Source organism: Odocoileus virginianus, chromosome 15 (genome assembly GCF_023699985.2).
Source record: "Odocoileus virginianus isolate 20LAN1187 ecotype Illinois chromosome 15, Ovbor_1.2, whole genome shotgun sequence".
Classification (NCBI taxonomy): domain Eukaryota; kingdom Metazoa; phylum Chordata; class Mammalia; order Artiodactyla; family Cervidae; genus Odocoileus; species Odocoileus virginianus.
In genome coordinates this window covers 32,064,750-32,080,536 of record NC_069688.1, presented here as the reverse complement: position 1 = coordinate 32,080,536, position 15,787 = coordinate 32,064,750, and the positions used below count along the sequence as shown (strand labels likewise).

General features: G+C 40.1%; 1 protein-coding gene across 6 annotated transcripts in view; it reads left to right on the top strand.

Annotated features, from left to right (window-relative positions):
- Nucleotides 1-15,787, top strand: part of COLEC10 (collectin subfamily member 10) — a 490,492-nt gene that overhangs the window by 259,010 nt on the left and 215,695 nt on the right. For 3 of the 6 annotated variants that reach the window (XM_070477222.1, XM_070477217.1, XM_070477221.1), the window contains exons 1-2: nt 12,757-12,837; nt 15,578-15,699. The exons of 1 other annotated variant lie outside the window; for it this stretch is intronic. In XM_070477222.1, the coding sequence (XP_070333323.1) occupies nt 12,805-12,837; nt 15,578-15,699 (155 nt within the window). In that variant the 5' untranslated portion in view covers nt 12,757-12,804. Of the gene's footprint in view, nt 1-12,756; nt 12,838-15,577; nt 15,700-15,787 lie in introns of those variants that run through there. 2 more of the 6 variants (XM_070477220.1, XM_070477219.1) reach the window with 2 other exon arrangements.

Genomic DNA, 15,787 nt, shown 5'->3' with positions numbered 1-15,787 from the left:
GTTGCCGTCTCAATTTGCATACCGCCATCTTAGGAAATGTCATGTGGCAAGGAACTGAGGTATACTTCTAGCCAACAGCCAGCTGGGAACAGAGGTCTGCAGTCCAATTATCCTTGACAAACTGGATTTTGCCAACAAGCCTGTGACCTTGGAAATGGATCCTTTCTCATTTAAGCCTTCAGATGAGACCGCAGCCCTGGACAAATGTCTTGGCTGAAGCCTGTGAAAGACCCTGAAACAGTCAACCTAACCAAGCTGTGCCTAAATTCCTGACCCACAGAAGCTGTGAGATAATGTTTTTTTAAGCTGCTAAATCTGTTATAATTTGTGATGTAGCAATAGGTAACTAATGTGATTAGATAATTTTCCCATCAGTCCTTTGAATTCCTATCAGTCCTACCACTAACTTAACTGATAAATTACTTGGTTTTTACTTTACCTAATCTTTATTTTGCTTTTATGAGAACACAAATAATATAGTAAAATGGCCACAAAGCTAAATGAGCATAAATTTAATCCTAGAGTCTCTACTGTCTTTTGTCCCAGGTCAGATATTAAAGTCTGGTTGTCTGATACTATCCATTATGGAAGACTTGTTGCTTATTTTACACTTAATCCCTTGGACCCTCTGTGCTTTTTCCCCATAAAATGAAAATAATAAGGCTACCTTCTGTTGAAGTCTGCATTGCACTGAATGCTTTATCTTCAACATCAACTTTAATCATCAAATCTTATTTTGTGTGCAGAGAGTCTCTAAGACAAAGAACAAAATTAAAAGTATATTATTGAGTGATGTCAGTAAGATGGCAGAACAGAAAGCTCTGGATTCTTCATTTACCCAACATTCTAATTCAACCATGACACAAGGACAAAAATCCTTTTGTGAGACATCCAGAAACTGGTTCAAAGCTTTATGTAACCTTGTGTGTGTGTGTGTGTGTGTGTGTGTGTGTGTGTGTGTGTGTGCACTCAGTCACTCATGTAATCTTGGCAAGCAGGAAACTAGGGACATTGAATTCAGTAAGGAAATCTGAGACACCCTCTGTGTATACTTTCTACCCCCAGCATAGCACTATATGATCAGAAGGAAATCCCCAAGATCTCTGCCTCTTTCAGGAAAAGGAATGAGTTGAACCTGACACCTAATGATGCAGCTTCTCTGGGGGCTTCCCAGAAGCCTGGCTTCTGTATTGCTTGTCTCAGGGTGCTGATGGAACCTGGAATACTCCGGTGGTTTAGTTACTAAGTCATGTACAACTCATGGTGACCACATGGGCTGTAGTTTGCCAGGCTTCTCTGTCCATGGGATTTCCCAGGGAAGAATACTGGAGTTGGGTTGCCCTTTCCTTCTCCAGCCACTTTCAGACCACTGAGACCAGAGATGGTGGTTTAGGCTAGTAATTATTATAGCCCTTCTCCCAGATCAGCACAAAGTGAGCAGAGGAAAAATACCAGCTCCAAATTTCTCCTTGTGGAAAGGAAAATCACACATCCATAACACCCAAGTTTTCAGGAGACAGCCAAGAGAACTGACTTCTGTCTTGTCTATCTTAGAGCAGTAAGAAGATCTGGCATACTCCCTCTGTCTAGAAGCGAGTGAGAACAAAGTCGGCAATCTGAACTAGCAGCTGCTGTATAGCCCCTCCACCCAGCTCAGCACAGGGAAATACGGTTTTTCCACGTCAAAAATACATTAAGTTGTAATTCTGATAGCTTTACCAGTAAGTTGTACTGGTACAGTAAATTTACCAGTAAAAGTGAAAGTCACTCAGTCGTGTCTGACTCTTTGAGACCCCATGAACTACACACTCCATGGAATTCTCCAGGTCAAAATATTGGAGTGGGTAGCTTTTCCCTTCTCCAGGAGATCTTCCCAACCCAGGGACTGAACCCAGGTCTCCCACATTGCAGACAGGTTCTTTACCAGCTGAGCCACAAGGGAAGCCCAAGAACACTGGAGTGGGTAGCCTATCCTTTACTCCAATGGATCTTCCCAACCCAGGAATCAAACCAGGGTCTTCTGCATTGCAGGCGGATTCTTTACCAACTGAGCCACCAGGGAATGTTTTTAATGTGTTTGGGGAGAGATTTACAACTCAGACATCATATATCAAAAATTGCTACCATGGTTTCTTCTTCTCCTTTTTATGATTTTTTTAATTTATATTATTGATCCAACTAGACTTTTCTTTTAGATGGTCATCCAGTTATTCTGATACCATGGATTGAATAAATCTTCTGTTCTCCACTGATTTTACATGTTATATTTTTCATGTGCTTAACCCCCACATGTATTTGAGACTGCTTTTTAAGTAATTTTTTGTTCTTTGTCTCTATCAATTCATGTATCTCTAATGTATTCTGTAAATTATTTTGCCTTATACAACATTTTAACATCTTTTAAGCTTGCCCCTTCTCAATATTCTTCCTTTGTAAAATTACCTTGGATAATCTTAGTTATTCTTTTACACTGACTTTGAAATCAGCCTTTTGTTTCACAAATAAATGAGTTGCTATTTTTGGTAAAATTGCACCAGACTTATAGGTTGATTTGGAAAGAATTAGCAATATAAAGTTGTCAGATTTTTCCATCTAAAATCACTGTATGCCTTGGCATTTGCTCAAGTCTCTTTTTTGTCTCTCTGAAGAAATTCTCAGTTTTCTTTAGATAGTAAAGACTACTGGTAAGTTGGTGCTCCTGGTGGCTCAGACGGTAAGGATTAATGCATCTGCCGGCAATACGGGAGACCTGGGTTCAATCCCTGGGTCAGGAAGATCCTCTGGAGAAGGAAATGGCAACCCACTCCATATTCCTGCCTGGAGAATTTCATGGGCAGAGGAGCCTGGGAGCTACTTGTGTCTAAGGGGTCACAAAGAGTTGGACACGACTAAGCAACTAACACAAACTGGTAAGTTATCTAAGCTTTTTTTTTTTCCTATTGTGAATCAAGGGATTTTTCTTTAAAACAACTAATTTTGATACTATCTAAGAAGGCTGTTAATTTTTAATTTTTAGATATAAAATTTGTGCCCAAACTTCTTGCCAAATTACTTATCTATAACAGAAAAATTGCAAAAAAAAAACTTTCAAGAAATTGAAAAAATAATTTTTAAATTGTCTTCAGTTTTCAAATATACAATAGAATAATAAATATTCCTTCTTTCTAGTTTTTTACCTTAACTTTCTTTTTTTCTTAACTATATTGAATTATACATCTAGAATTGAAGTTAAATAGGAGTGCTAACCATTATTGATTTATCTGGAATAAATGAAAAATATGGGACTATTCAACTAAACTAAATCTTTTATTATTCTAATTGAGAAAATTATCTTATGGATTTAATTTGCATTAATGTTATTACTGTCACATTTTGGCTTTTTTTTTTTCTTTTCATTTCTTTCTTTTGGACTTCCAATATATTGGAAGTTGAAATACTGACCAGTTGATAAAACATTAACATCTGTGAGCTGTTGGAACTCCCTCTTATTTTTAAAAATTATTTATTCCCATTTATCACTATATTCCATATTTTTCTTTTCTTTCCATAATAAGTTACCATCCTTGATGTGGACTGCTTTGGTTTTGGTTGTAGGTGTTGTTGCCAAATATGTATTGTGTGTATGTATTATTAGCTTTCATAAATGGTTTTGTATCATCTATCTCATTAAGTACTGTGTTTCTAAGACCCATCATATTGCTATAAGAAAATCTCCTCTTTAAGTTCTGTTGTCATACTAAATTTCCTGGGGTTCGTGAATCATGTTTTGCCTCTTCATGCTCTAGCTGATGGTTGCCTCTGATTCCTGCCAAACTGTTAGTTGCTCCTATGGAGACTGTGTGAGAATTTCTCTGGATTATTCATTCAGGATCTTGGGTATGATGTATTCATATGCAGTCAGTAATGCTAGATGGCTTCTCAGAATGGTATCACCAGTCTGTACTCCTGTCAGCGGAGCACAAGAGGTTATATTCTCCCACAGTCCCTACCACTTGCTTGTATGAAATGTATTTTCTATATGCTGATTCCTTGCACTTTAATTTCTCCTGTTTAATGATTGGTCATTTTTTTTCAAAGTCTTCATTTTCTAATCTATCATATATATTCTTTATAAAAATGATATCATACCATTTTCATGTTATTACTAGGTAAGATTCTTAATATATTATTTGTACTTGAGGCTGATGAGGTTCTTTCAAGCTTTATAATTTTGTGATTAAAAAAAAAATTTTTTAAAGATGACATCAGTTTTAAAAAGATGACATCCCTTTTTGTAGCAAGGATTTTACTTGTAAATTTCCCACAAGCTGCCTGTCTAAATACAACAGGAAGTATCTAAAAATTCTAAGGGGGAAAAAAAAAACTAGGATAGGGATGAGCGGGAAGTCAAGGTAGGCACAGCTATTATTTCAGAAATATATTTACTCACTCATTTAATAAACATCTGCAAAGTGTATTATGTGCTGGACACTATAATGAAAGTTGATGATACACAGATGAGTAAGACAGTCACCTCCCTTAGAAAACACATGTCCAGTGGAGGAAAGAGGCATGTACAAACAAATGATCTGCAAATATAACTACAGAAATATTAGCAAAGCACAGAGGACAGAAGTTTCTTCCATTTTATGACTCAGATTTTCCGACCTTAAATTAATGTGTTTATTATAATGATGACACATTTTCAGAGTCATATTAGGGAAGAAATAGAGAAAAAATAGAGTTGAGTCTATTGATTGTTGGATTTGGTCAACAAATATTTATTGAATGACTCATTTTATCATTGTACCAGGTGTCAGGGATACAAAGGTGAACAAATGGTAAATGATAACCTTCAGAGGACAAAAGGAGCAGGAGCAGTGTATCACTATGATTCTTAGGTCACAGGGATCCAGAATGTTTATAGTCGCTCAGTCACGTCTGCCTCTATGCGACCCCATGGCCTGTGGTCCACCAGGCTCCTCTGTCCATGGGATTTCCCAGGCCAGAATACACATTCTTTAATCATCTGTGTGGAATGTCAGAGATCGTAATAGTGTATATATATGGGAGTAAGCATTTTAATTTTGTGGTTGTGGCTACATAATGCTGATTCCATCTTGTTTTACTAAGGACAAAGATGCATTAAAAAGAATAAATCTTTCCATAGACTGGGGGTTCTTCTTGCATACATAGTGACCTGGACCTCTTTAGGATGTCCTTAGGCAGAGATGTAATAAATAAAGTTGGTCTTCTCCTGTAATCTTCTACTACTATTCAAGGCTGAGATGGGTACGAGCAGATTTATGGTATGTGACAGCAGGGCAGAAGTCAGTTGTGAAAAGTCTATACATCATAAAACTAGAGGAGATGTAGACTTTAAAATTAGATACCAGGCATTTTGTTTCTAAGGCAGTGATGTGGTCATTTGAAGCCCAGAGTTTCTAGGGAAGAGCAATTTTGGAACATTTTTTTCTTTAAATTCTCCTCCATTCTGTTCTTCCTTCATTACGTAGCATTCCAAGGTTTATGTAGGACTGACTCCATCCCTAGATCAACTGGAACCATCCTATCCCCTTTACCCTATTGAGTGGTTCATTGGCAGCTTGAGAAGCCTGCATGGATAAGCTGCACTTTGAAGATGGAGTAGAGTTTGGATAAGTGGAGAACAAAACACGGGCAACAGTGAAGAAACAGGAATATGCAAGGTTTGCTCAGGAAGTTTGAGCAAACCTTTCTAACACCTAAAGCCACCTAGGTGATTAAATTCAGTCCTTTCATTCAGTTAGCTATTACTGGATGGTACATAGTACTGTATCAATAGATAGGCTTCAACAATGGAAGTTGCCTCAAGATTGAGTAACTTCACTGTCAAGATAAACTCACTGATTTTAGAACTAAAAAGGCCTAGGACATAATCTTGAACAATCCGTTCATTTTCAGGTACAGAAACTGGAGCCCAGATAGCTTAAGGGGATGGAAGCAGTAAAACATGAGGGGAAAAGTACAAGTTGTAAGAATCATTTAAACTCTCTTTCTTTAATTTCCAGCACTGGAAAAGTTGCAGGAATGACACAAGAAACTGTTGTAATTTGGGAAAAGGGCATGTACAAAGTACCAGACACAAAATAGATACCAAATAAATATTCCAAATAAATATTCCCTTTCATTTTCGTTCTTCCTTTATTGATAGTAATTAGTCATGCTAAGGCAGAATTAGAAATAACTTTACCTGGACTCCCAAGAGAGTTCCTCCCACACAGTACAGCAGTCCTTTGTTAGAATTCCCGTAAGGAACCACAGAGGGATCTGCTAAGTCGCTTCAGTCATGTCCTACTCTTTACAATCTATGGACTATAGCCTGCCAGGCTCCTCTGCCCAAGGGATTCTCCAGGCAAGGAACTGGAGTGGGTTGCCATTTTCTTCTCCAACAGAAGCCTCTCAATGCAGTCGCTCAGTTGTATCTGACTCTTTGTGACCCCATGGACAGCAGCATGCCAGGCTTCACTGTCCATCACCAACTCCTGGAGTTTACTCAAACTCATGTCCATTGAGTCAGTGATGCCATCCAACCATCTCATCCTCTGTTGTCCCCTTCTCCTCCTGCCCTCAATCTTTCCCAGGATCAGGGTCTTTTCAAATGAGTTAGTTCTTCGCATCAGGTGGCCAAAGTATTGAAGTTTCAGCTTCAGCATCAATCCTTCCAATGAATATTCAGGACTGATTTCCTTTAGGATGGACTGGTTGGATCTCCTTGCATTCCAAGGGACTTCAAGAGTCTCCTCCAACACCACAGTTGAAAAGCACCAATTCTTCAGTGCTCTGCTTTCTTTATTGTCCAACTGTTACATCCATACATGACCACTGGAAAAACCATAGCTTTGACTAGATTGACCTTCGCCAACAAAGTAATGTCTCTGCTTTTTAATATGCTGTCTGGGTAGGTCATAGCTTTTCTTCCAAGGAGCAAGAGTCTTTTAATTTCATGGCTGCAGTCACCATCTGCAGTGATTTTGGAGCCCAAGAAAATAAAGTCTCTCACTGTTTCCATTGTTTCCCCGTCTATTTGCCATGAAGTGATGGAACCAGATGCCAAGATCTTCGTTTTCTGAATGTTGAGTTGTAAGCCAGCTTTTTCACTCTCCTCTTTCACTTTCATCAAGAAGCTCTTTCATTCCTCTTCACTTTCTGCCATAATGGTGGCATCATCTGCATATCTGAGGTTATTGATATTTCTCGGATTATTATCTTCACTACCTCCACCATAGCTTGGTCTCAGGTCGAACAAGAGGAAGGGAACAGAGTCCCACCCATCAAGAGAAAATTGGATTAAAAATTTACTGAGCATGGCCCCACCCATCAGAACAAGACCCAGTTTCCCCCACAGTCTCTCCCATCATAAAGCTTCCATAAGCCTCTTATCCTTATCCCTCAGAAGGCACACAGAATGAAAACCACAATCACAGAAAACTAATCAACTGATGACATGGACCACAACTTTGTCTAACTCAGTGAAACTATGAGCCATACCGTGTAGGACCACCCAAGATGGACGGGTCATGGTGGAGGCTTCTGACAAAACGTGGTCCACTGAAGAAGGGAATGGCAAACCACTTCAGTATTCTTGCCTTGAGAACCCCATGAACAGTATGATAAGGCAAAAAGATAGGACTCTGAAAGATGAACTCCACAGGTTGGTAGGTGCCCAATATGCTACTGGAGATCAGTGGAGAAATAACTCCAGAAAGAATGGAAGAGATGGAGCCAAAGCAAAAGCAATGCCCAGTTGTGTATGTGACTGGTGATAGAAGTAAAGTCCAATGCTGTAAAGACCAATATTGCATAGGAACCTGGCATGTTAGGTCCATGAATCAAGGTAAATTAGAAGTGGTTAAACAGGAGATGGATGGCAAGAGTGAACATCGGCATTTTAGGAATCAGTGAACTAAAATGGACTGGAATGGGTGAATTTAATTCAGATGACCATTATATCTACTACTGTGGGGAAATGGAGTAGCCCTCAGAGTTAACAAAAGAGTCTGAAATGCAGTACTTGGATGCAGTCTCAAAAATGACAGAGTGATCTCTGTTTGTTTCCAAGGCAGCCATTCAATATCACAGTAATCCAAGTCTATGCCCCAACCACTAATGCTGAAGAAGCTGAAGTTGAATGGTTCTATGAAGACCTATAAGACCTTCTAGAACTAACACCCAAAAAAGATGTCCTTTTCATCATAGGGGACTGGAATGCAAAAGTAGGAAGTCAAGAGATACCTGGAGTAATAGGCAAATTTGGCCTTGGAGTACGGAATGAAGCAGGGCAAAGGCTATTAGACTTTTGCCCAAAAGAACACACTGGTCATAGCACACATGCTTTCCCAACGACACAAGAGAAGACTCTACACATGGACATCACCAGATGGTCAATACAGAAATCAGAGTGATTATATTCTTTGCAGCCAAAGATGGAGATGCTTTATACGGTCAGCAAAAAAGAGACTCAGAGCTGACTGTGGCTCAGGTCATGAACTCCTTATTGCCAAATTCAGACTTAAATTGAAGAAAGTAGGGAAAACCATTAGATCATTCAGGTATGACCTAAATCAAATCCCTTATGATTATACAGCAGAAGTAACAATAGATTAAAAGGATTAGATATGATAGACAGAGTGCCTGAAGAACTATGGACGGAGATTCATGGCATTGTATAGGCATTTATTTCTTCTTTATTGATTACGCCAATGCCTTTGACAGTGTGGATCACAATAAATTGTGGAAAATTCTTCAAGAGATGGGAATACTGGACCACCTTACCTCCCTCCGAGAAATCCGTATGTAGGTCAAGAAGCAACAGTTAGAACCAGACATGGAAAAACAGAGTCGTTCTAAATTGGGAAAGGAGTACATCAAGGCTGTATAATGTCACCCTGCTTATTTAACTTATATGCAGAGTACATCATGCAAAATGCTGTGCTGGATGAAGCACAACGTGGAATCAAGATTGCCAGGAGAAGTATCAATAACCTCAGATATGCAGATGACACCACTCTTATGGCAGAAAGTGAAGAGGAATGAAAGAGCCTCTTAATGAAAGTGAAAGAGGAGAGTGAAAAAGCTTCTTACAACTCAACATTCAGAAAACTAAGATAATGGCAGCCAGTCCCATCACTTCATGGCAAATAGATGAGGAAACAATGGAAACAGTGAGAGATTTTATTTTCTTGGGCTCCAAAATCAATGCAGATGGTGACTGCAGCCATGAAATTAAAAGACACTTGCTCCTTGAAAGAAAAACTGTGACCAACCTAGACAGCATATTAAAAAACAGAGACATTACTTTGTTGGCAAAGGTCCGTCTAGTCAAAGCTACGGCTTTTCCAGTAGTCATGTATGGATGTGAGAGTTGGACCATAAAGCATGCTTAGCACCTAAGAATTGACGCTTTTGAACTGTGGTGTTGGAGAAGAGTCTTGCAAGTCCCTTGGAGGAGATCCAACCAGTCCATCCTAAAGGAAATGAGTCCTGAATATTCATTGGAAGGACTGATGCCAAAGCTGAAACTCCAATACTTTGGCCACCTGATGCAAAGAACTGACTCCTTGGAAAAGACCCTGATGCTGTGAAACATTGAAAGCAGGAGGAAAAGGGGACAACAGAGGAGAGATTGTTGGATGTCATTACCAACTCGATGGACTTCAGTTTGAGTAAGATCTGGGAGTTGGTGATGGAGAGGAATGCCTGGCGTCCTACAGTCCATGGGGTTGCAAAGAGTTGGACACCACTGAACGACTGAACTGAACTGATATCTAGCCAGAAAGGACCAAGGCAATTCAACCAATCAGAATATGTCAAGGAGATGCCTCAGGTTTATCTAGAAAAGCAATGGATCATGCCTAGGGGTAGAGGATGAATAATTCCTTTACTAACAAAAGGTAACAGGGCATTACTGCACTGTTTCTAAGTCTTGGTTGCATATCATAATTATCTGTGGAGCATATGAAAGACATGGAAACCTGGTTCCTATCCTAGAATTATGGAAACAGGAATTGGGAGAGGAAGTGCAGGCATATGGATTTTGGGGTGACATATGATTGGATATGATGATAAGTTGGAAGGGATTGGGAAGCCCTGGTCTATTCTGTGCCAGGTATTTGCAGAACACTGAAAATACAGGCATGAATGAAACACAACTGGTTCTATTGCTGTGTTAGAAGACAAGACTCTGTCCTAGAAAAAGTGATAATCAGTTGGAAGAGACAGCAAGCAAAGATAAACAATCAACTAGATAAGATCTAAAACAGAGATAAGCACAAAGTCAGAACACAGAGATGGGAAAGTCCAACTCAGTCTTGGGAAGGGAAGAAGAGTCCTAGAGGATGTCACATTTGTTTTTTAACTTTTTATTTTATATTGGAATATAATCAGTTAGCAATGTTGTGTTAGTTTCAGCTGTACAACAAAGTGATTCTGTTATACATGTACATATGTCTATTATTTTTCAAATTGCAAAACAGAAATAGACTCACAGGTTTAGAGAACAAAACTTAGAGTTACAGGAGGGGGGCTGGGGGAAGGGTGGGGGAAGGGATAGTTAGGGAGCTGGGGATTGACATGTTTCACACTGGTACATTTAAAATGGATAGCCAAAAAGGACCTACTCTGTAGCACAGGGAACTCTGCTCTATATTCTGTAACAACTTAATTGGGGAAATAATTTGAAAAAGGATGTCACCTTGGAAGCAAAATACAGAGGATGTGTAGGTGTCTCCCAAATGAAGGAGGTTTGGAAGGATATCCCAAGCAGAGAATTGAGCCTCCAGCACCCATGGAACCTCATAGGCAGGTTAGATGATTCCTGGGAAAAGCCTCAGTGCAAAAGATTAGGGCACTTACATGTGAAAGTCACTCAGCCGTGTCCAACTCCTTGCAACCCTATGGACTATACGGTCCATGGAATTCTCCAGGACAGAATACTGGAGTAGGTAGCCTTTCCCTTCTCTAGGGGATCTTCCCAACCTAGGAATCGAACTGGGGTCTCCTGCATTGCAGGCAGATTCTTTAGCAGCTGAGCTATCAGGGAACCCCTGATCCTAGGGCTTAAATTAAATGTGGGCCAGGACTCTTAGGTGTGCCTGAGGTGGAGGCTGTGATGCTGATCTGTTGCATCATTGACTTATAGCTGTTTCCTAGGCCATTTTCATTTCTTCCAACTGGTCATTTACTGGATGCCTTTGTACCCATGAGACAGTCATAAAAAGAATTGGTAACAGAAATACGCTAGAGGGGCAACACATTCCCTTGCCAAGTTCAGTGTGACAGAAGCAAAGCATTGGGGGAGAGATGGTGACTAAGGACAAAGTTGGGAGGAAGCTGTACACCAAGCTGAGAACAGGCCTCTTATGCTCTGCAGGAGTCTAGATTCCATCTAGTTGGCCATGGGGAACCCTAATTATTTCGTGCAGGGCAGTGACAGAGTCTGATTTAATTTTCTGGAAAGGTCATTCTAAGCATATGCAGGTTTTCTTTCTCCAATGGAAGTAAGTATGCATAACAGGAATCCTATCTTGGCCTTTTTTTGTTGTTGTTCTTGCTTTGGGGGATTTTGTTTATTTCACCAACAGTGCTTAGCAGTCAGGGACACATGAAGAAGTGAATAGTTAATAGATTCATTAATTGATTGGGAGGCACCAACTCTTACTTGAGTTAATATAACAAGGATACTATATCCTGTGGTGTCTGATAGTTAAAGATGGCAAGCAACCTTTTTTTCTTTCTTTCTTTCTTTGGCTGCATTGGCTCTTAGTTGCAGCATGTGGGATCTTTGATCTTTGTTGCAGCATGCAGGATCTTTAGTTGTGATAGCTTATGGTGTATGATGTCAGATGAGATCTCTGAAGAAAATTTAGCTTTGAGATCAGGGACCAGGCTTGATTACTCAGAGCTTTTGTGTGGCAGAAGGACAGAGAAAGCTTCTGACATAGACATCAGAAGGGGACAGAGAGTGCTCCTCTCACTAGTCTTAGCAAGGGAGCTAGATAGTTTTTCAATTGGTTATTACAGTAAACCAAAAGAATGTCTCAAGGTTGTAAAGGTCTTACCAGGCCCACTCCCACAATTTACATTTTAAGATGACAGAATTTGAACTAATAATAGAAAGATCTTACCAAACCCATTCCCAAAGATATCAGGATTAGTCAGAAGGTTCTTAAGAAGGAGAAACAGTCCTCAAGCAGGATACATTGTTGTTATATAATCCTTAGTACAAAAAGTTTAAGATGAGTTGTTTTGTTGTGCAATCATCAGCTCTGGGCTTAAAGAAAAAAAAAAAAATTTTTTTTCTGTGACTAAGACTAAGGAATGTAGAAAGAAGTTTGTCCTTTTCTCCTCCTTGAGAGCTCCAGACCCACTTCTCCTCTCAGGGACCCCAGACTTCTTATCAACCTATCTAAGAATTAACTCTCTCAGTTGCAGCATGTGGGATCTAGTTCCCTGACCAGGGATTGAACCCGGACTCCCTGCATTGGGAGCATGGAGTCTTAACCACTGGACCACCAGGGAAGTCCCTAAAGGTCTCAGGCAATCTTAAGCTCTGCTTCTTAATTTTAACATGCACACAAATTACCTGGGATCTTGTTAAAATGGAGATTCTGATTCATCATGTCTTGGGTGCATTCTGCATTTCTAATAAGCTTCCAGATGCTTCTTTTGCTGATGATCTGCATTCTTACAGTTTGAGTGGCAGCATGTTAACATTAAGTTATGTCTCCTGATTTGTCGGTGGTCGAATGGTGGAGTCATCTGTGAATAGTGGAACTTTCTACAGGGATGGTGGAAGTGGAGAAGCTTCATTATGAGAGAGTAAGACTCCTTGGCTGAGACACCCATGGCCCCTTTGGGACTGGTCTGCCACAACTATGAGGCCCCTAGCGTAGACCTTGTTGTTATTTACCTTTAAGGGAATTTCTGATGCTGCCACCAGTCTCTTCCTCACACCACCAAGTATTGAGTTCAGCTAGAAAATCCATTAGTAACAGTGGAGTTGATAATAGAACAGCAGATAAAGTCAGAGAGCTCTGAAAACAGCGTGCTCTCAGTGTGAGATTTGTTTAGACCTATATAGAATAGAGTCTTTTCTTAGAAATTTTCAAGTTTGAAATTTGATTATGGGCCAGTTCATCATTGCTTAATATTCTCCTCTTTTTCTTTGTTCATGTACTCCTTGTCATGTAATGACATGTCTTCTAGGCATAAAAGACAGTCACATAGGTTAGGCTGCAGTTTGCTCCCTTGACGTTATTTATTATTATGAATGGGTGCTTGGTCTTTATTTTAAGGCCCCCTGATCTTTCTACTGGTTCTCAGAGAAGCCCCAGGCCTTGTCTTCTCTCATTCCCAGTGTTTAGGTGGGTCATTGCCTGCCCTTCAGTCATTCAGCAAGAGACCCCAGTGGCTGCTCCATCTCAGCTCCCCAAGGCACCAGCCACTTCATGCTGGCTGTGGCCACCGCATCCTTGGACTGAAGCCTCCAGCCCCCTTGTGAGCCTCATCTGGGGAGTATCAAGAGTAGTAGCAAAGAAATGGTCTCTAGAGACAGAACCCCACATCTCAGATGTGTGATTTGGGCAAGTTATTTAACCACTCTAAACCTTAAATTTCTTCCCTGTAAAATGAGAATAACTAGAGTTCTATCATCTCAAGATTTTGAGAAAATAAGGTAATCCCCTTAAGCTCCTAACACTTCATTCCTGGCACATAAAAAATTCTCAATAAATGCTCACCATTATTCTCACCACTTCTCTCTGTACTGTTATGATCCCCATTTGGACAAGCTTCATTTTTATTTCACCACAGCACAGCTGAGACCAGTTGATAAGGTTTCCATGACATGGCTGATGTCTCAGGGATAACTGAAGGGGATTAAAATCTGGGAAAGTACAACTGCAATTTAATACAAAGGCCCAGACATAATACAACCAGTGCATTCTTCTTCTGGGGTCCCTTCCAAGCACCTCCTTGCCCCTACTTGTCACCGTCTTTCTGGGCCAGAAGATATCCTCCCTGCACATTCAGAAGAGTGTCCTTGAACCCATCTAGACTCCTTTGAGTTCAGACTCAGGTCAATTTTGCATTCTCAGGTTCATTTTCTTTTCTACTCCCTTAGAAGGGAAGCTTTTTCCTACTCAGGAGTATCATTTACCTTGAAATGAAGACGAATGTCTCTTTCCCTTCCCAGTCTTGCTCCAGGATTCACTTTCTTTCCTTTGTGAGGTGGATAACCCAACTCTGGACAGGTCATTATTCAGTCTCTATTCAGGTTCATGTGGAGATAATCGCTCATAATAACAGTAGCAGTTAAATTTTCTAATGTTTTTCTCACCCTTCTGCCCCTGAAATATTTTAAAAATATTTTTTTTCCCCAGCTTTTTAAAGTAACCTCCATACTGTTCTCCATAGTGGCTGTATCATGTGTCAATTTATATTTACACCGACAGTGTATCTGGGTTCTCTTTTCTCCACATCCTCTCTAGCATTTATTGTTTAGATTTTTTGATGATTGCCATTCTGACCAGTGTGAAGTGATACCTCAGTGTGGTTTTGATTTGCATTTCACTAAATATTAATAACCAGAGTAGGGAATGGCAACCCACTTTAGTATTCTTGCCTGGAAAATTTCACGGACAGAGGAGCATGGTGGGCTACAGTCCATGGCGTCACAAAGAGTTGGACACGACTGAGCAACTGAACACAGCACAATGTTAGTAATTAGTGATGTTGAGCATCTTTTCATGTGCCTCTTGGCCTGACAGTATCAGAAAGCAACTATACCCCAGTTAAAAAAAAAAAGGCAAAATGGGAAAAAGGACACTAGTTATTTGAATTTAAATGTTTAACAATATGTTACTCTAACAAAATGTAAAGTCAAAATATATAGTCAAAAAATTAAGTAAAATACCATATGTTTCAGGCTTAAAAAAAAGTAAAAAAGGTCTTCTTATTTCACTTTCTGCTTCAAAGTAGTTGTTGACCACCCCTATCCCTGGCACTTAGGATACAAAATTTATATTAACACATGAGGCTGTTTATATGTGCTGGTCTTCTGAAATGCCCTCTGCTCCTTTGCTTTCTCAGAAAAGAGCATTCAATCTTAACGGCCCAGCTTAAATCTGACTTCCTCTCTGGATTCTTTCTGGAACCTGGCACCCATGTCCCCAGACATCAACCAGGTTCCCTCCTCTGGGCCCCAATGACAGCCTGTATATTTCTTCACCACCTTACACCATATAATACTTCACTTCCAGTTCTGCCTCCCTCTTTTAAAGAGAGCTCTATTAAAGCACAGTCTCTAGTCACGTGAGTGGCCAGTGAATTTACCTTTAATTTATTGAGTTCTTTTTCATCTACTTTTTTCTCTGATCCTTACTAAAGGTCTGTGAGATACGTAGGGCCAGTATTGCATGATCTCTGCTTTATATAGGAGAAAAAGCGTCCATAGACACCCCATCTATGTGAGGGAAAAGGGAAGTAAACAGAGCCTGAGTTCTTTGGACTTTAATTCCATTGCCCCCTTTCACTACTTTTTATTGCTTCCTTTGAACAGAAACTAAACCTTGGTAGGAAAAGGATAAGGTCCCCAGGAAGCCAAGACCTAGACCAAGGAAGACTGAGGGGAGATGGCAACACGCAGAGAAACCACACCTGCAGAATTAGGAGGACTCGAAGGTAAGACTGAGTTGCGTGTGATGAGAGCCCTGGGTGTACTGTTTGCTGACTGACTTTCAGACCTGAGGGAAGCCGCTCTTGGACTCAA